This window comes from Phacochoerus africanus, chromosome 7, assembly GCF_016906955.1.
Source record: "Phacochoerus africanus isolate WHEZ1 chromosome 7, ROS_Pafr_v1, whole genome shotgun sequence".
Lineage (NCBI taxonomy): Eukaryota > Metazoa > Chordata > Mammalia > Artiodactyla > Suidae > Phacochoerus > Phacochoerus africanus.
In genome coordinates, this window is record NC_062550.1 from 21774919 (window position 1) to 21794975 (window position 20057).

The 20057-nt window shown below is 53.6% G+C and overlaps 1 protein-coding gene across 1 annotated transcript in view; it reads right to left on the bottom strand.

Annotated features, from left to right (window-relative positions):
* Positions 1–20057, bottom strand: part of SMUG1 (single-strand-selective monofunctional uracil-DNA glycosylase 1) — a 41213-nt gene that overhangs the window by 6957 nt on the left and 14199 nt on the right. Inside the window, exon 5 of the mRNA XM_047786804.1 lies at positions 8102–8255. Coding sequence (XP_047642760.1) covers positions 8102–8255 — 154 coding nt within the window. The remainder of the gene's footprint in view (positions 1–8101; positions 8256–20057) is intronic.

Sequence of the window (20057 nt, forward strand, 5' to 3'; positions counted from 1 at the left end):
CTCCCTAGACACCCCCCACCTTCCCCCCAGTTCCTAACCCTCCCAGCCGCCCTTGGCCATTTTCTTTCCTCCTGCAATACCAATTATCTAGGGTGCAAGGGCCCCTCTTAGTCATTTTTTAAAAGGAAAATGGCCTCTTGTGTGCTTAATAGATCTGCAAAAGCATGTGGGGGTGGGAGGGGGTGGTTTTCTGGCCTGAACAAGCGCTGGTGACTCCATGAGAAACACTGCCATTAGGTTCCCAGGGAGAAAGGAAAGGGCGGGGAGCTTGTGTGGATGGAGGAAGTGTTGGTGCAGGTGCATTTTTCTCTAATTGCCTGTGTTGGTGCCAGGGTGTGAGTGTGAAGGAGCGTATGCTGGCAGCCGTGTGCCGGCGCGTCGTGTGGGTGCAGCCTGGGACGTGTCTTGCATCCTTGCGCTGACCTGGGTACATTACCGCGGGCTGCAGGGCACCTGCGCAGAGATGAGGGTGTTAACCTTGACCTTCTCTCTGTGCTTATGCCCAGGCTCCTGTTCACATGGCCACAATGGGCTTTCATCTTGCCCGTTTCTGACCCAGAGAGGGGAGCCCCCCACACCTCGCCTGCCCCTGGGACCCCTCAGCACATCTACCAGCTGAGTGGGCAAGGACCCCCCCCCCAACCCCCAGAGCCACAGGTCAGGGTGGCAGCTGGTGGGAGAGAGGAAAGGAAAAAGAGAGGAGGGGCCGCTTCCCCAACACCTGGGAAGGTTCTTCGTTATATATGCAAATGTCCTCATTAGAGATGCAGAGTGCTTCCCGGAGCTAATGGCTGCTGCAGCCATTTCTGCGTGCAAGTGCTGAGCAGGAGGAGACTGCGGCTGGGGGAGAGGAGGCAGGACCGCTTGCCCTCTGGCTGAGCAGCGCCAGGGCTCTTGTTCCCCAAGCTCACGATCTCTGGCAGACCTGGGGATGGTGGGGGAGCCCAGAGGAGGGGCAGACAGAGTGGAGGGGTGGGAGGGGTGGCAGAAGGCACAGCTCTGGCACTTGGCACTGCCTGGCCTCCCACTCCCACCGGGACTCCCCAGCAGGATCCTTTGAGGAGGGTGGTAGCCAAATGCACAACCCTCACCACCAACCCTCCTCACACCAATCCCAAAAGCCAGGCTCCCTCGGGGTCTGGGAACAGCCTGCTTCCTGGGCCTGCCTTCCTACCACCTTTGCCATCAAACCCTGGGTTCCCAAGGTTCCCAGTCCCATTGTCTTTTTCTGTCACTCAACCATAGAGAAAGGAGCCGGATTCCAGTTGCCGCTGCCTCTCAGCCCCTTTGGACATCCACTTATAGACCCGCCACTCCTCAGGGCTGCCTTGTGCTTTTTCACCTCACTGCCACCGACATGGCACCAGGGACAAACACCATCAGCTCACACACACCCTTGGAAACGGGCAGGTACTTGCCTCATTCCAGGGGCACAGGCTGTCCCACTTGGGTGAACGTGCCCTCAGCCGCACACCCACACCTAAATGGTCCTGCCAGCCTCCGCTGTCCTTGGGCACATGCATCACCCCGTTTGGGGACCAGAGTCCACAGAGATGTCCCCTGCCCTACCCCCCACCTCTCCTCTCGTTGCTTCTCCCTCCCCCTCCAGCCCTCCTCCCTGGGCACCCGTTTGCCAGGGTTATTTATAGAAGCAAGCGATAAATTCAGTGTGTTTCTCGGCGCGCAAAGCTATAAATAATGGCACAGATCATTAAACCCCGAGAGCAGGCCCAGCCGCCCCGCAAACAAGATGAAGTGCAAACCAGCACGTGAGCGGGAGAGAGGGAGGTGCAAGGCAGAACCCTAGACCCCGGGCTGGCGGGCCCCAGCCTGCACCCCTCAGCCTGGTGGTCGTGAACTTGGACCTCCGAGGAGCCTGGCTGGGTGGGCGCTGGGGGAGGGGAAAGCAGCGCTGGGGCCTGGGCTTGCGGGCTGGCAAACGGGCTCACCCCTTCTTAATTTCCACACCCTCCCTCCCTCATCACCCTCTTTCCAATCTCCCCACCCTCTGCTTCCCTCCCTGTTCCTTGGTCTTTCCAATGCTTTCTTCTTCCCAGTCTCTTTCCCCCCTCTCCCTCTCTCCATCCTCCCTCCTTTCTCTTTACCGTCTGCCCTTCTCCTCTCCCTCTCCAGCCACCTGTTCTCCGCCCCAGCCCTTCCTTCGCCCCGTCCCGAATCCCCAGGCCCCAGGAGGAGCCCTGATCCCACCCAGGAGCCCTCAGAGGCAGAAAGTCCCCTGTCAGCAGAACGCTGGAGCTGGCTGCTGATTCAGTGTCTATAATCTCCCAGGCGGAGGCGGCTGTGGCAGGGGGGGCAGGGAGGGGGGCCCAGGGAAGATGGATGAGGTGCAGAAGAACAAAATGGCACAGACACCAGGGACAGGCTCCTGGCTGAGGCAGGGTCCGGGGAGTAGAACCAGAGCCCCAAGCTTCAGCCCAACCGCACCACCGTCGGCCTGATGGTGGGCGAAAGAAGTGCCTGCTGGGTACAAGAGACGGCAGCGTGGGAAAGATCAGGCAGAGAGAGGGGAGTGGGCAGGAGCCGCAGGGAGGTGTTGAGGGAACTGGGGAAAGAAGGGTGAGAAGGAAACCAGAGAAACCAGGGCATGGCCCACCCAGTTCCACCCGCCCCAGGTCCAGTGCCAAACGGGGCAGCCATCCTGAGAATGGGCCACAACATAGGAGGTTTGGGGGGGTCCCTCCTTCACCTTTAGCAAGCACCTCCACTCTTTGGGGTTCACCCACCATGACTTGGACCTACTTTTTGGAGCTCTCCCTGGCACCCCACTCTAGGTCACCTACATTCTGGGGCCTTTCACCCCATCCCCCTGGGAAGTTCTTACCACTTCCTGCTTCAGTCTGAACCTCTCTTGGGAGGGCAGAACCTACATCCAATATGTGTCTATGGGGCCCCAGAAAAGCAAGCAATGCCTGAGTCTTTGAAGCCTAATCAAACCCAGGGATGGAAGTGAGCGCTCTCCCTCCCCAATGATGCCGGGCAAATAGACTTCAGATGGAGCAGCGGGGCTAAGACTTGACATCCACCAGAACCCATGGGTGCTGGGGGTTGGGAGATGCCAGGATGGGGCCGTCAAAGCCCCTGGAAGTGAAGAGGGACCCATGGGCCTGAAGAAGGTGCAACCTGGCCTTGTGGCCAGAGGTGAACGAGAAAGCCCTGGAGCCTTCCCCGTCTGCCCCTGCCCTCCACACCCCATGGCCAGGCGGCCATCTGCTCCCACTCGCTCCCCTGTCGGCCTCTTTGATGCAGAGCTCCGTTATTTGCCAGGGAATTTATAGTAGGAGCCAGGACAGCGGCTAAATCCCCCAACCACAGAGGTAAATCAGCTGCTGCGATGGGCCGGAACGAGGGAGCTGTCGGGCTGGGCGCCTGCACAGCAGGGCTGGAGAGGAAAACACTTGTCCCTGTTCCCCGGGGGGGGGGGGGGGCAGCCAGTAAATCCCCTCAGGCACCAATTAGAGCTGGCGGGGCGAGATCCTGAGGACTGTCGGTGCGGAGCACAGAGATGGCACCGCAGCTGGCAGCACCCACAGAAACAGGCTGCAGCCAAGGAACGGGACGGGCCACAGGAGCATCTCGGAGCAGCTGAGCGAGTCACAACAGATGGGAAACCAAAACTGGGTTTCCCAGGAGCTGGGTGGAGCAGCATCACCACCAAGGAGGGCAGGGTCTCTGGGCTCAAATCCTGGCTCTGCGACCGATGAACTGTGTGACCTGGGCAAATTACTCATGTCCCTGTGCCTCAGTTTTTCCATCTGTAAAATGGGGCTGAGAAAAGCAGCTACCTTGTAGTTATGGCGACGGTAAAATGAGGAGACATGCAGTGCCTGGTGATGTAGGGCTCGTGGTACTGTCACACAGCATATGCTCTTAAAGTCAGGCTAGATCCGGTCTTACGTAAAGAGAGGAGGAAGGCAGGCCAAATGACCTTCGGAGGAATCTGGGGGTGCCAAGATGATGTTTCAAGAAAGCGGGTTTTCTTCACCACCCTGGGGAGAAAGTGAAAACAGCTTTGGAGTTTTCCGGTGGCCTAGCAGTTAAGGATTAGGCATTGTCACCGCTGTGGCTCAGGTTCGATCCCCGACCCATGAACTTCCACAGACCCACGGGTGTGGCCAGAAAAAAGAAAAAGAAAACAGCTTCTCCTGGGGCCATTAATAAATAGATTCCTGTGGGTAAGAGCACAAGTGCCTTAGTCACATGGGCTGACCTTTGAGTTTCAACACCTATTAACTGTGAGACCTTCAGCAACATAGTCCACTTCTCGGCACCTGACTGTCCCCATCTGTAAAGTGGGGCTGATAATACCACTCATCCCACAAGGTTATTGAGAGGTTACATAAGATCAGACATAATGGAAGTGTTTAGTGGCACCTTGTCCATAGTAAGTGCTCATTAAATGTTTGTCTTGATATTACTATAATTTCATAAAGGGAATGATGGCTACTCAGGGGATCCTCTATCCAAGCAGGGAAGCCTACGGGGGGGCGGGAGGGCGGGGAAGGAGGGGAGAGGGGGTGAATGTTGGGGGTGGGGACAGAGGGGTCAGTAAGGAGAAAGAGAGGCAGAAAATGGAAAAGGAAGACAGAAGGAAGCAGGTAAAAATGGGAGGCTGGGAGGCAGAGAGAGAAAAGCACAGAGATGAGGCGCAGGGAGGGTTGGGGAGCGAGATGGATGGAGAGAGGGGAGAACCTGCTGGGGGAGGGGGAATCAGGAGGACAGATGAACAGAAGGGGTCTGTGGGGAGTATTGAGGGGCAGGGGCAGTGAAGAAAGAAGAAAGAGGAAAAGAGATGGGAGTACAGGCCAAGAGCCAAGGGAGGAAGAGCAGTATCTGGAAAAACAGCAAGCTGGAGCTGGGGTCGCTCCTCGTTATGCAAACATGGTTCCAGGCGCTGCTCCGCTGCCCCCTCCCCAGCTTTCATTTTCAGCTTGGCTTCCTCCTGGCCTCCCTCCTGCGCTCTGCTGCCAGCCTCAACCTTCTCAGCACCTCGGCCTGGACCAGAAGAGGCAGGAGGGTGAGGGGGTTGGACTCTGCTCCCCAGGGGTGAGAAGGAGAGGAAGGACCCCAACAGGGGTCCTCACCCCCTTCTGGCAGCTTCCCCCTTTGTCCCCATGAATGTAGACAGTGGCCAAAAGAAATGCAAGAATGGGGAGTTCCCCTTGAGGCTCAGCGGGTTATGAACTTAACTAGTGTCCATGAGGATGCCGGTTCTATCCCTGGCCTCACTCCGGGGGTTAAGGATGCCGTGAGCGGTGGTGTAGGTTGCAGATGTGGCTTGGATCTGGCATGGCTGTGGCTATGGTGTAGGCTGGCAGCTGCAGCTCCGATTCTACGCCTAGCCTGGGAACCTCCACATGCCGCACCTGAAGATGGAATGAAAGAAAAAGAAAGAAAGGAAGGAAGGAGGGAGGGAGGAAGGAAGGAAGAAATACAAGAATGGAATAATAACAATAACAGCAGCTAAAGCGCTAGCATTCTGCCTGCAGTTTACAAAGTGATTTTCAAGTTCCGAGTCTCCCAACACCCCTAGTGATGTAGGCAACGTCACCCGTTTATTATTGCCATTATCATCAAGGAGACTATAAAGCTTACTACCGTGAAGCATGTCACTGGTGCTAACTCTCCTACTCCTGACAGCAACCCTGTTAGCCCCATTCTACAGATGACAAGCTGGGACTCAGATCCTATGTCCCTTCCCCTTTGTCTCACCTCTGATCTCTCCCATCCTGGCTCCACCCTCTTTCTAGTCTCTCACCTCCTGTCCTCTCTTGATTCTTCTCTTTCAAGAACTTTCTCCGTCAAAACAGCTTTTGGTTCACTCTCCAGGCACTCCTTCCCCCCAGTGACCGGCAGGACCTGATGTGATCACATATGCCTGGCGGCCCCTTCGCTGGGTGTCACAGGTGGCAACCAAAAAGAAATCGCATGGCGGTGGAAGTAAACTATGACAATGTCTTCACAGATGCCGCTTTTCCCCACTCTCCTCCCCCAAAGATCCCAGAGGATCTAACACGTCAGGCAAACATAACAGAACCGTTAAAAGCCGTCTGAAAGAGTAAGACAAGAGCAACAAGTCAGGGGGGTGGGGGGAGAACGCACCCCCGCAGAGGAACCTAAGGATGAAGAGTTACCCTAGAGGAACCCAAAACAGCCCTCAGCTCTCAAACACAAAAAATAAACCAGGGAGTAGCTGAAATCCTCCTCGCCTCCCCCAGAATCTCTTCACCTGTTCCCTGACCATGGACACAGCACATATAGTATGCCACACATCAAAGATGGCATCAGTGCCAGGGACAGATTTTCTTTTTTCTTTTTTCCTTTTTTTTTTTTTTTTTGTTTGCACCTGTGGCATATGGAAGTTCCCAGGTCCAGAATCAAATCCTGGCTGCAGCTGCAACCTATGCTACAGCTGTGGCAACACCAGATCCTTAACCCACAGTGCCACAGGGGGAACTCCTGAGACTTTCCACTCTATAGGTTCAAGGAGGTTTTACCTGAGATGCGAGGGGCATAGTTGCTATAGAAGTGACAGGACTCCGGGCTGAATGAGTCAGAGAGCAGTGAGGACTGTAAAGGTGGGAGGCCGTGGGAAGAAGGGTCCACACGATGTGTCCCAGAGCTGAGAAACTGAAGCGGGGGTGTGTCAGCGGCAGCGCTCAGACCGGTTTCCTGCCCCTGAGTCCTTTCCTGAATGGCCTGTGCTGGACGAGGTCCCTGCCTGCCTGTCAATCCATCTGCCTTGCACGCGATGCTGGTGACGGCTGCTCCTGGCCACTTATGCTCCTTAACACATCAGCATGGGGATCACTGGGAACCAAGATAAATCAGCTGAAAATAATATCTCACGCTCTCCCGCAGAAACAAAATCTGCCCTGCCTGTTGGCGTAACTTCCAGCCTGCGGGAAGAGGGAGTGTCAATGAGATGGAGAGGACAGGAGCAAGCGAGGAGGAAAGACAAGGACCCATGTCAGGGAAAACCCCAGATTTGCGGGGGCGGGTGCTCTCCTACAATCACAAAAATGCTGCCCCTTCTCCAGCAGCCAGTAAAAAAGAGCCGACACTCATATGTGCCTGTGGTTAAAATACAAACGCTTTAAACTTGGTTGGTTCTTGGGAAGGCTGACATCTGGCCTGGCCTGAGCTGGAGGCATCTAAGCAGGAAAGCCTCCAAGCTTATGGTACTGGGGACACACCCCAAGGCGCCCACTCCAATGTCTTAAAATGCATTGAGGGGGATTTGCGTGGCTAGTGGGGTTTAAGACCAAAGCCCAGGAGTTCCTATGTGGTGCAGCAGAAACGAATCTGACCAGGAACCATGAGGTTGCAGGTTCAATCCCTGGCCTCACTCCATGGGTTAAGGATCCGGCGTTGCTGTGAGCTGCAGTGTAGGTCGCAGACTCATCTCGGATCTGGTATTGCTGTGGCTGTGGTGTAGGCTGGTGGCTACAGCTCTGATTGGACCCCTAGCCTGGGAATCTCCATATGCCTCGGGTGTGACCCTAGAAAAAAAAAAAAAAAAAAAAAAAAGGGCCGAAGCCCCATCCTGAGCAGGTAGGTGGATCCAAGCATTCACAGCACGAAGCAGTCATGCTTCACCTGCTCAGCTGCCATGAAAAACCCACCTCATTTTCCCCTCCCCTCTGTTTCCTGAAACATAGTTCGTCCTCATCAGGGACTCCTGGGTAAAAAACCCTAGAGTTAGGGCAGATCATAAAAGATCCCACATAACAAAATTAGCTCTTTCTGGAGTGGCTCAGCAGTAGTGAACCTGACTAGTATCCATGAAGATTCCAGTTCGATCCCTAGCCTCGCTCAGTGGGTTAAGGATCCAGGGTTGCTGTGAGCTGTGGTGTAGGTCAGCTGTGGTGTAGGTCAGATGTAGCTCAGATGTGGCGTGGCTATGGCTGTGGTGTAGGCCAGCAGTTGCAGCTCCAATTCCACCCCTAGCCTCGGACCTTCCTTAAGCCACGGGTGTGGCCCTAAAAATAGCAAAGAAAAAAATATTAGCTCTTTCCCACAGTGATGGGAAAAAAAGCCCCACACCTCCAGCTCTTCCCAAACCCAGGCACCACTCTCTTACCTTCAGAGCCTGACCAGGCCTCCGGCAAGTACAGAAATGAACAAGGCAACTGAAAGAGAAGGGCCGCTCCACGGTACTCCAGGTAAACCAACAGATGGCAAAGCCTCTCCTCCGAGCACCTCTTCCAAAACATGGAACTCCCTTCCGTGGCTCCCTAATGCATACAGAAGAAACCTGCTTTACACCATGCGCTGATTCCGCAAACTGGCATTTAGAGCCGTCCTTAATACAGACCCACTCTGAGCTCCCACACTCTCTCCTTCCTCTACCACCCCCCTCTCCCCAGCAGCTGGTCCCCACATGCTCCAAGGAACATGCCCCAAATCATCCTGCTTCCAGCTCACGTTGCCTGGAATGTCCTTTCCACCAGCTCCCAGGGCTCCCATAGGCCCAGCAAAGCTCTCCCCATCCTCCTCCAAGGCCAAAGGCAAACCCAACCTTCTTCCACTCTTGCAAGTTGTCTCCCTTCCCACTAGATGGGCCTCCTGGCTCTTGTTCACCCTCGTGCCTGGTGCTAAGAGGTAGTCTGGGGCATGGCCATGGAGCTGAAGGAAAACTTCAAACCTGTCCTTGGCCACGCTTTCTTTTCTGGGACTCACAGTGGCCTCAGAAATAATGAGGCCACTCAGGGACACAGAGGTGGCAGATGTCTCCAGAGCCCTGTTGCTTTCAGTCTGGGTGGGGCCCTGGGGAGACAGAGGCTGCTTCAGGAGATGTTGGGGTGCTTCTAGGTTCCTGAGACTGTTGGGACAGGTACTTCTTTTTTTTTTTTTTTTTTTTGTCTTTTTGCCTTTTCTAGGGCCACTCCCGCGGCACATGGAGGTTCCCAGGCTAGGGGTCTAATTGGAACTTTAACTGCCGGCCTACGCCAGAGCCACAGCAACACCAGATCTGGGCCACGTCTGTGACCTACACCACAGCTCATGGCAACACTGGATCCTTTACCCATTGAGCGAGGCCAGAGATCAAACCCGCAAACTCATGGTTCCTAGTCAGATTCATTAACCACTGAGCCACGATGGGAACTCCGGGACGGGTACTTCTGGGGGACCATTAGACCAGCGGTGGTGGGTTTCCTTTCTTCCTTTGGTCCCTCTCTTTCACGATCTCTCAGTCTCTCACAATTGTCATCGTTCTCTCTTTCCATTAGGCAGTGGGGGGGGGGTTCCTGCTGCCTGAGAGACATCTCCCCTTAGAGCTTTGCCGCTCAGAATGGGATCGGAGAACTGACAGCGTCAGCAGCCCTGGAAACGTGCTACAAATACAAACTCTCAGGTGCCAGCCCAGACCCAGTCAATCCAATCCTCCCGTCTAACAAGATCCCCAGGTGGCTGACTACCCATTAAAGTTTGAAAGCAGGGGCCCAACAGGGAAGCTGAGTGCCTCAGACCTTCATTCATTCATCCCTCCTTTCGATAAATATTTAATAAGCACCTACTGGGTTCAAAGTGCTGTGCTAGGCATTGGGGATAAAACAGTGAATGATTCAGACTGGGGTGCCCAGGCTGGCAAGAATGAGATCGGTGTTCCCCACCTGGTCGTCCCAGCTCCCCAGAGTGGGAGGGGGACTTGGATCAGGGGCAGGGGTGCATTTGACTAGAGACGCTGTCAAGACCCTGAGGCTGGTGAGGGATCCTTGCTACCCCCTCCCCCATACAAAGATAGGGACTCAGTCAGTGAGACAAAAGGGAAGGGGCCAAGAGGCGGAGGGAGAATGCTGTTTAGGAAGAAACAGGAGATGGAAATGAGAAAAACGGGAGTTCCTGTCGTGGCGCAGTGGTTAACAAATCCGACTAGGAACTATGAGGTTGCAGGTTCGACCCCTGGCCTTTCCCAGTGGGTTAAGGATCCGGCGTTGCCGTGCAGGTTGCAGACTTGGCTCGGATCCCGCGTTGCTGTGGTTCTGGCATAGGCCAGTGGCTACAGCTCCGATTCAACCCCTACCCTGGGAACCCCCATATGCCTCAGGAGTGGCCCTAGAAAAGACAAAAAAAAAAAAAAAGGAAAAGGGAGTCCACGACAGGCTCCCTGAATGCTCCCGGCCTCTCCAGAGACAGACTCAGTCTCACTGCTCCACCTCCCCATGGAGTGTCCCCTCCCGACGTCCCCCATCCCAACTGCAGGTAGATGGCCTCCCACAACAGAGGGGTCCTTGGGGCCCCCATGATCAGAGGAGAGCACCCCCCTCCAGCACCTTCCACCCCCAGGTAGGAGGGGATGTGACCATGGCAGAGGGACAGGTTTGAATGGCGTAGGGACAGTAAGAAGCACATGGATGTGGACGGTGTGGGTGTGCGGTGGACGGACTGTGCTGTGGAGGATGAACTGTAGGGACGCCCATCCAGGGACGGCTGTGGTCAGCAGTGCAGGCACGACTGTCTCAGCCAGGACTCTCCAAGGGGAGACTGTGAGGCGTGGTCAGTTTGGGATATATTTGGATGATAAGGCCGACAGACATTGCATATGGATTGAGTATAAGAGGTAGGGGATGGGAGTTCCCATTGTGGCTCAGTGTTAACAAACCCGACTAGTATCCATGAAGATGTGGGTTCGATCCCTGGCCTCGCTCAAGGAGCCAGCGTTGCCATGAGCTATGGTACAGGTCACAGACATGGCTTGGATCTGGCATTGCTGTGGCTGTGGTGTAGGCCGGCAGAGGTACAGCTCTGATTCGACCCCTAGCCTGGGAACCTCCATATGCTGCAGGTGTGGCCCTAAAAACAACAACGGAAGACATAGAGGAACGAGAGTTAAGATGACTGACCCCTGGGTTTGGGACCTGAGCTACCTGTCAGATTAGGGTAATCCAAGGTGATCTGGGGAGGGTTCTGGAAGAAAAGCTTGGAGCAAAGTTTGAGGAAAAAGAGAGACCTAGGGTATAAAGTGCTGAAGAAAAGAGTCCATGTTGGGAAGTCATAAGGACTGAAACGAAGAGATGGGGAAAGAATGGGAAAATTATTCAGGGGTCCTGAGTCCAAGCCTCTTGAGGTGAGAACTGCATCATCTGTTTCCACTGGATCCCTTAGGGCTCCATTGCTATTCTGCACATTTCTGACATCAGCAAACATTTATTACTTGCTGAGAAGTGGCCCAAAAAGGAGGGGAGGGTGGTATAAAGAGTGCTCAACTATGTCCTGGGAGCTCTGGCCACCTACTGACAGAGGGACTTTGAGCACGTCACCATCTCTCAGGGTCTCAGATCTTCAGGTCCTCTCCCGCCCCAATTCTCTTTCCTTGGCTCTAAGACCAGGAGGCTGAGCTTCAGGAGCCACTCTAGATGTTCGAATAGGTGGGCAGCATGGAGGGGAATGAAGTCAAGGCCCAGAGAGTGGTTGGGACCTTCTAGATACAGGTCAATGAGGGTCACACCAGGGTGGCTAGAAATGAAGAAGAGTGATCAAGCCAAGAGCCCCCTAAGCCCTATGCCCGCATCTTCCTTGTTGTGATGTCTCAACATTTGGGAGTTTTCGCAATGCCACAACTTCTCAATATTGAAATACATGGACTCAGTCATTGGATGGCCTTTTCTTTTCTTTTCTTTTCTTTTGTCTTTTTATGGCTGCACCTGCAGCATATGAAGGTTCCCAGGCTAGGGGTCAAATCGGAGCTGTGGCCGCTGGCCTATACTACAGCCGCAGCAATGCAGATCCGAGCCGCATCTGCGACCTACATCACAGCTCACAGCAACGCCAGATCCTTAGCCCACTGAGCAAAGCCAAGGATCGAACCTGTGCCCTCATGGATGCTAGTCAGATTCGTTTCCGCTGAGCCAGAACAGGAACTCCAGATGTCCTTTATTTTCTATCTGCTCTCATTCCTTAGGGGATCCCATTCAGTGTCACTGAAGACCCCTAAATTTATATCTCCAGCCTGGCCTTCAGCACTAAACCCAGACCTGCGCATCCATCTGCTGACCAGACACCTCCACCTGGTTGCTTCACAGGCATCTCAAACCTAACATGCCCAAAACTGAACCCCCAAACCAGCTCCTCCTGTAGTGTCCCCCGAATCAGTTCATGGCAACTCCACAGTTCTGGTCACTCAGGCCAAATCTCTTGGTCTCATCCCAACTCCATTCCTTCTCCCACATCCTCTGTCTGGCCCATTGGCAAATCCCTGGGCTCTCTGCAAAGTATATCCAGAATCTGACCACTTGTCACTACCTCCACTGTCACCGCCCTGGTCCAGGGCCACCACCATTTCTTACCTGGTATTGCAATAGACTCCTGCCTGGTCGCCTTGCTTCTGCCCTTGTTTTCTCAATTGAATCTCAAAAGAATGGTAAGAATATTCCATAAAAATACAAGGCAGATCATGTCACTCCCCCGCGTAAAACCCTCCAGTGGGTCCCCATCTTACCCAGAACTAAAGCTAAAGCCTCTTGGTGACTTCTCCGTCCCCACGGGATCTGACTCCCATTACCTCTCAGACCCACCATGCACTCCCTTCTTCTCTCTGCTCCAGCTGCATCAGCCTCATCGCTGTGCCTCTAACACAGCAGACACCGCTCGCATCAGGGCCTTTGCCCTTGCCGTTCTCTTTGTCTCTCTGCTCTTCTCCCAGAAATCTGCATGAGCCCACAGCATCTGGTAAATGGCAGGCTCCATATGTTGAGGGGCCTGAGCAAGGATAAGAAGGGGAACGAGGAGGGAGAGGAGACAATGATGGCGTCTAGGCCCACATAAGAAACAAAATGCCTGGTCTTGCCTTCTCTGTCTTTCTCCTCCTGGGGGATTTGCTCCACCCTGGTTCCTGAGCAAGGACCCCACTTTCCATCCAGCCCTCAGGAGAGTCCCAAGACCCGCTGGCACACATCCACCCAGGACTCCTGCGTCCCTCCTGGAAATGAAACACCTCACTCCCCTGACGCTGAACGGCCAACATTCTCTGCTTTGCTCCGAAAGAATGTGGGAAAGAATGGGTCTCGTCCAGTCATTCACACAGACACACTTGTTTGCAGACACACTTGTTTCCACTACCCCCAGCTGGGCCTGTGCCCATCAAGTCCATCACCACAACTGTCCCCTCTGGTATTTTTTTTTGGAGGGGGGGCCACCCCCTGGCATATGGAGCTTCCAGGTCTGGGATCAGATCCCAGCCAAGCTGCAGAACTAAGCCACAGCTGCAGCAACAACAGATCCTCAATCCGCTGTGCCTGGCCTGGGATCAGACAGGTACCAGTGCTCCCAAGTTGCTGCCAATTGGTTTCACCACAGCAGGACCTCCTGTCCCCTCTTTTGCTACAGTTGCAGTGTGCCACCGCCACACCAGATCCAAGCTGCGTCTGCGACCCACACCACAGCTCACAGCAATGCCAGATCCTTAACCCACTGAGCGAGGCCAGGGAGAGAACCCGCAACCTCATGGCTCCTAGTTGGATTATTTCTGCTGTGTCACCACGGAAACTCCTTGTCCCCTCTTCCTAACCTCTGCTTCTTTCCCTCCTCTGCCTGCCTTCTTGCTCCCAAACATCAGAGCCCCCATTAACCCTCACTGGAGGCAGGCTGAGGAGTGAAGGCTGGCGGGTTGAGGCCACAGACCTGAGTCTCCAGGGGAGGAAGGCAAGCAGACCCGAGGTGGAGGCTTTGGGGGTCGGAGGCTGCAGAGGCCAGAGAGACAAGGAAGCAAGCAAAGGGAAAGGAAGCTATGACGAGATGGTGATCCGGAGAGACGCGGAAAGGGCAAGGGCCACAAAAGGGGGGGGTCACCTGCAGAAGGTGCGGGCCAGAGCCAGACTCCCGGAGACAGGGCGTAAGAGAGAGACAGACGGAGGGGCAAGCCCGCTAGGCAGGGAGGCGGGGCGGCGGACCCAAAGAGATGGAGAGACGCACGGCCAGACCAGAAGGCGGCAAAGGAGGCGAGGGAGGAAAGAAAGAGCGGAGGCGGGAGTGGCGGGAAGCGGCGGGCGCGGGGCGGGCGCAGCGGAGCGGGCGCGGGCGCCGGGAGCCGGCTCGTAAAAGCCGCGCCGAGCGGGGAAATTGCCGCCAGAATCGCTGAGCTCCACAAAACGCCGCCCGCACGGCCCGCCGCCGCGCCCGCTCCAATCTCCAGCCTCATCGCCGCGCGGGCTGGTTATGCATTTAAATGTTATTTAATTGGATTGCGGAGGAGCTGGGGGCCAGAGCGCCCCCGCCCCCGCCCCGCACGCGCCGCGCGCCCGGCCTGCTGCCTCCTCCACAAATCTGTTTTCCGAGTCACAGATTGCGGCGCACCCCCCTCCCCCCGGCTCCCCCACCCCGGCGGCTCCCCTCCGCGTCTGGGCTCCTTCTTCTGTTCCTCCCCTCCCAAACGGAGCCAGAGGACACTCAGAAAGACACAACAAGTCCCCTGAAGACTGCATGAAAACGCAAGGGCTACACGAAAAGACACCAGACGCACAGAGACACAGCGGCAGAAAAATGGGTCACACAGAATGACCCGAGTGTCCACCTGGGAGATTTTAAATGCGGAGACAAAAAAGATCCCCACGGATCACAAAAGTACACAAATGCATGTGTACCCTGGAGACCCACACTAAACAGGGAACACATCACTGTATGCCTTGGAATGGTTCTTACCAAGTGCCAAGACAATACAGGGGGACAAGATCACGCTGACTTAGTGACCTCACCTAGACATCCCTCAAAGCTAGGTAAGGAGTGAAATACACATTCACTCTCATTCTCAGAGCAGCCTTCACCCCCCCAGTGGCTCAATTGTGGTGCCTTTCCAGGGTTGGAAGGCAAACCATTCCTTCAGAGACATCTTGTTCTCCTCCTACAGCAGAAAGCATCACTGGATGCGGTTCTGAGAGGCAACTGCATCAGTCATCAAGTTTCTTCAAATTAAACAAAGAAACATAACTGAGCCAAAATCACAACAAGGTGGGCTTGAGGGTAGACACAAGGAGACCTTCCTTAGAAGACAGAGAGGAGGCTGGGCTTTCCCCATCAACTAAAATAGGAGACTCCTTTTCGCATCCTGGACTAGAAGTCAGCAGCATCAAGGTAGAAGGAAGGACAGAATGACCTGGTGAGGCATGTCCCCCCTCCACCACACTCCCAACCAGCAGACAGGAAATTGCTGGCCTGAAATGATCAGGGTCAAGTAGCTTCAATTAATGAAAATGGAAATGGCAACCCAGCTTGGCGCAGGCCACCATGGAGGACTGTTCTGGGCACTTGGCCACCCTCTCTGCGAGCAGGGCCTAGAGACTCACATCAGGCCGAGATCCTTGAGCAGGAGGTAGGGGTGGAATCACGGGCAAGATGTGCAGCAAAATTCTACTGCAGTTGTTTTGTTTTTGATAGAATGAGGGGCAAAACAAGAGAGAGAGAAAAGGGGAGAGACAGTTTCCCCAAATACATTCTAATTCAACCTTGACTGGTAAACTTGGGCTGGGGCCAGGCTGGCATTAAGACCTTGGAAGAAGCAAGCAATTCAGCCTCCCCCTGAGCAATTTATTTCTGTATCACCTGATGGTCATAGCTGGGAAGTTTATCCATGTGTCTCACCTCAGTGTCTCATGGTCCAACTGAAATTATTTCCCTCTTTGGGGCATTAGGAAAAAATAGAAAACAGCTGGCCTACATCCTCCTAAACAGGAATATTTGGAGAATTGAGACCTAGTCTGGGCTGGATCACAATCTCTATTCCCTTCCTCCACTCCACTCATCTTCTCTCCCCAGTGATGCCCTGGCTGGGTTTCTTGCGTTTTCGGAACATCCCCTGACACAGCTGCTTCAGTTTTCCATCCCAGAGGTTCTCAGAACAAGAGATCAAAAAGAAAGCCCCATCTCCCATCGAGCCAGGCCCATCCCCGGGTTCTGGCTGATTCCTGGTCCTGAGCCCCTTCTTCTCATCCTTGCAGTTGGGGCTGGGAAATTCTTGGGGCCATGTGACCTTTTTTCGAACACCCACTCCCTGGAGGTGGCACAATTGAGCAAGTGGTAAGAAAAGAACTCCCTGGTCACCTCCCTCGCTCACTGGCACACAACCTCCTACCCACGCGCTGAGAGCTAATCCCTTCCTCAGTGTGCCCAGATTGCCGTGTTTAGAACTTGTTCACAACACGTTTTCCATTTGATTTATACTATAATTAGATGCTTGTATCTCCCAGCACCAGACAGTGAGCAACGTGAGGGGAGAGAACCATCTAATTCACCTCTGTCACTCCCTACGGTGCCTAGCGTGGGGCAAGGCACACGGCGGACATCAATAAATGCGTGTCAAATTGAGAAAGGCAAGTGAAGGACCCCACGATCTTCCTTTAAGCCATCTTGTTGCGGTTACAAAAAAAAAAAAAAGAGGAAGAGTCTTTCCTCCTGACACACTCCATCTTGCAACCTCAGAAGCACCCCTACCCCAAGCACAGCTGGGTTTCTATCAGGTGTAACTGTGTGTGTGTGTGTGTGTGTGTGGCGACCCCATCGCACCTCTGAAGCAGAATTTGCATCGCCATCACTGCACAAAAACTCAAGGGACACTCGTGTTACTGGATGGGCACCTGAAGGTAAAGCTCCAAAATCAGATGTGTGCACGACTTAACGCATTCGTCCAGGATGCTTACTTTGTGCCAGATATGAGGTTAATATGGGGAAAGAAAATGAAACCCTCTCCTTGCCTTCAGGGCACCCAGTGCAATCCTGCCATCCCCTTGGCTGCTTATCCACAGCACAAAGAGAAAAGTAAATACAGGCTGCACTTCAGACCAAATCAAGATCTCTTAAAGTAGAGCTAGGGAAGTTCCCTGGTGGCTCAGTGGGTTAAGGATCCCAATAGCCCTATTGCTGTGGTGCAAGTTCGATCCCTAGCCCAGGAAACTTCTGCATGCTGCAGACATGGTTGGCGCTTTCACCGCTACCACCCAGGTTCAGTCCCTGGTCTGGGAACTGAGATCTCGCATCAAGCCGCTACATGCTGCGGCCAAAACTACATATATTAAAAATAAAATAAAGTAGAGCTGAGGCGCTGGCCTTTTTTAAAAAACCTCTACAGGTGCATTCTGACTTATAGGCAGGGTTCTATTCAATGGTACTTTCCATGATGATGGAATATTCTGTATCTGCACCATCTAATCAGTAGCCACCAGCCATGTGCGGCTATCAAGCACTTAAAATATGGCAAGTGATTAAAGAGTTGAATTTATTACTTATTTATTTTTTTTTAGAGCTGTGGCATGTGAAAGCTCCCAGGCTAGGGGTTGAATCGGAGCTGTAGCTGCTGGCCTACGCTACAGCCACAGCAACACCAGATCCGAGACACATCTGTGACCTATACCACAGCTCACGGTAACGCTGGATCCTTAACCCACTGGTCGAGGCCAGGGATTGAACCCGCAACCTCATGGATACCAGTTGGGCTTGTTACTGCTGAGCCACAACGAGAACTCCTCCATGAATTTTTTCATTTTGCTTAATTTTAATCAAACCAGCCAAACGTGGCTAGTGGCCAGCAGATCAGACTGCAGAACTCTCAACACTCCCAAATTACTTCAATTTGGCTTTAAAATACCCCTGACAATCTTATTTTGTAGCAGCTGACATCTCCATTCCCTTTGGCCCCAAAGAAAACAATGAGTTTGCCCTCCTTAAGGACACTCCCATTTGCACTGAAGAATCGGCTCTAGAATGGATTAGGGGGTAGGGACCAGTCTGGTGGATTAAGTCCTAGCCAGCTAAGCCTCCACACCAGCCTCCACCACCAGACTGGAGAAAAGGCACGCCTGAGTACCCTTTTGTAGAGGTTGACATTGATGGGGGAAGAAAAAAGCAAAGACAATGACTTAGGTCCCTGTTTTGAACTGAATTGCTGACTCTCCAGAATTCCTATGTTGAAGCCCTAATCCTCAATGTAACTTGGGGAGATATTTGGAGAGTGAGCCTTTAAAGAGGACTGATTAAGGTTAAATGCAGTCCTAAGGGTGGGACCTTAATCCAGTATGACCAGTGTCCTTCTAGGAAGAAAGATACCAGGGAGGTGTGTACAAAGAAAAGGCTACAGGAGGACACAGCCAGAGGGCAGCCGTCTGCTCACCCAGGAGAGACCAACCCTGTGGACACCTGCGTCTTAGACTTCCAGCCTCCAGCACGCTAATAAACCTCTGCTGTTCAAGCACCCCGCCCCCAGTCTGTGGTATTTTGTTATGGCCGCCCTGGCAGATTAATTTGGCACCCTTGGGAGAAGGTAGGCCCAGGACCCTCTTCAGCCTCCCCCCAAAACTGAGGGCAACAGCCCCACTAGGAGCCAGGTCCAGCAGACTCTGTCACACCGAAGTCGTCACATCATTATCTCGTTCAATACCATTCAAGAGCCTCAATGCTCCACCCAACCTTCCCCCACCGTCTCATGATTCTCACCCCAGTGCTGGCCTTCACCCTGACTCTAACCCCCAGGATACCTTCTCTACACGGAACCCCCTGTCTTCCCATTCCTGACCCTACTACCCTGCCCTGCCTCCTGTACAGCTTGTCCCTATGCCCATCTGTTGGGTGTTTTAAATGTGTATGTTCTGGGCATCTTTCCCTGGACTGCGAGTTCTCACAGATTAGTCTAGCATTCAAGACCCTGCCCAAGCTGGCCCTACTTAACTCCCCAGCCTGTACCCCCAACTGGGCCAAGTCCACACTTATGTACCTGCTACCCCTTGAACATAACCAAGCTCTTCTCTAAGTTCTCCAACACCTCCCCAGCCTCTAAAGCCACCTAAAACGCCACCTCCTCCAGAGAGCTCTCCCTGGCGACCTCAGCTAAATATGTAAGAGAACAATGGTGTCTGTCTCTGTGCAGCTATTTCCCAGTGCCTTATCCAATGCTCTGCAACATAGGGCAGCAACTATTTAGCACCACCGCACTGATGGCAGAAAGGAAAGGAGTCTAAAGCATGTGGGAGTGCAACACTGTAATGCAGGAGTTCCCACTGTGGCTCAGAGGGTTAAGAACCCAACTAGTATCCATGAGGATGTGGGTTTGATCCCTGGCCTTGCTAAGTGCATGAAGGCTCCAGCCACAAGCTGCAGTGTAGGTTGTAGATGCGGCTCAGATCCCACACTGCTGTGGCTGTGGTGTAGGCCGGCAGCTGCAGCTCCAATTCAACCCCTAGCCTGGGAACTTCCATATGCCATGGGTGCAGCCCTAAAAAGAAAAAAATAAATGAATGCAACTCGGATACCAACCCTCTGGAGTTAGCAAAGACCCCTGAGGTTTAAGGACAGAGCCCTCAACATGACTGCCCTCACTGCAGATGCCAGCTGCAAGTTCAGGGGTACCCAGGTCACCTCACTTCTAACTGGCTACAAATTCAGGCGTTCCCACAACCCCCTCAGGTTCAATCACTTGTTAGAATGACTGACACAACTCAGGAAAGCACTCCACTTGCAATTAGTTTTATTATAAAGGATACAAATCAGAATCAGCCAAATGAAGAGACATACAATACAAGATCTGAGAGGGATGGGACCCAGTTTCCATGCCCTTTCCCCATGGAATCAGGAAACATCACCCTCCTGACACTGTCATGTGTTCACTGAAGAGGAAGCTCGCCAAAGACTCCATGTCCAGAGTTGTGTTTTTATGGCTTTTTTTTTTTTTTGTCTTTTAAGAGCCACACCTGCAGCACATGGAGGTTCCCAGGTTCCCAGAGGTCGAATCGGAGCTGTAGCCACTGGCCTACGCCACAGCCACAGCAACACAGGATCCAAGCCGCATCCGTGACCTACACCACAGCTCATGGTAATGCCAGATCCTTAACCCACTGAGCAAGGCCAGGGATTGAACGTGCGTCCTCATGGATGCTAGTCAGATTCATTAACTGCTGAGCCACGACGGGAACTCCTCCAAAGTTTTTATTAGGGTTTCATTTGAGGCATAACTGATTGAAATCACCGACCACGTGCTTGAATTCAATCTCCAGACTGCCCTCCCCACCCCCGTGAAGGTCAGGCTGATATCACCTGGCTGGTCTTTCAGGCATGGTCAG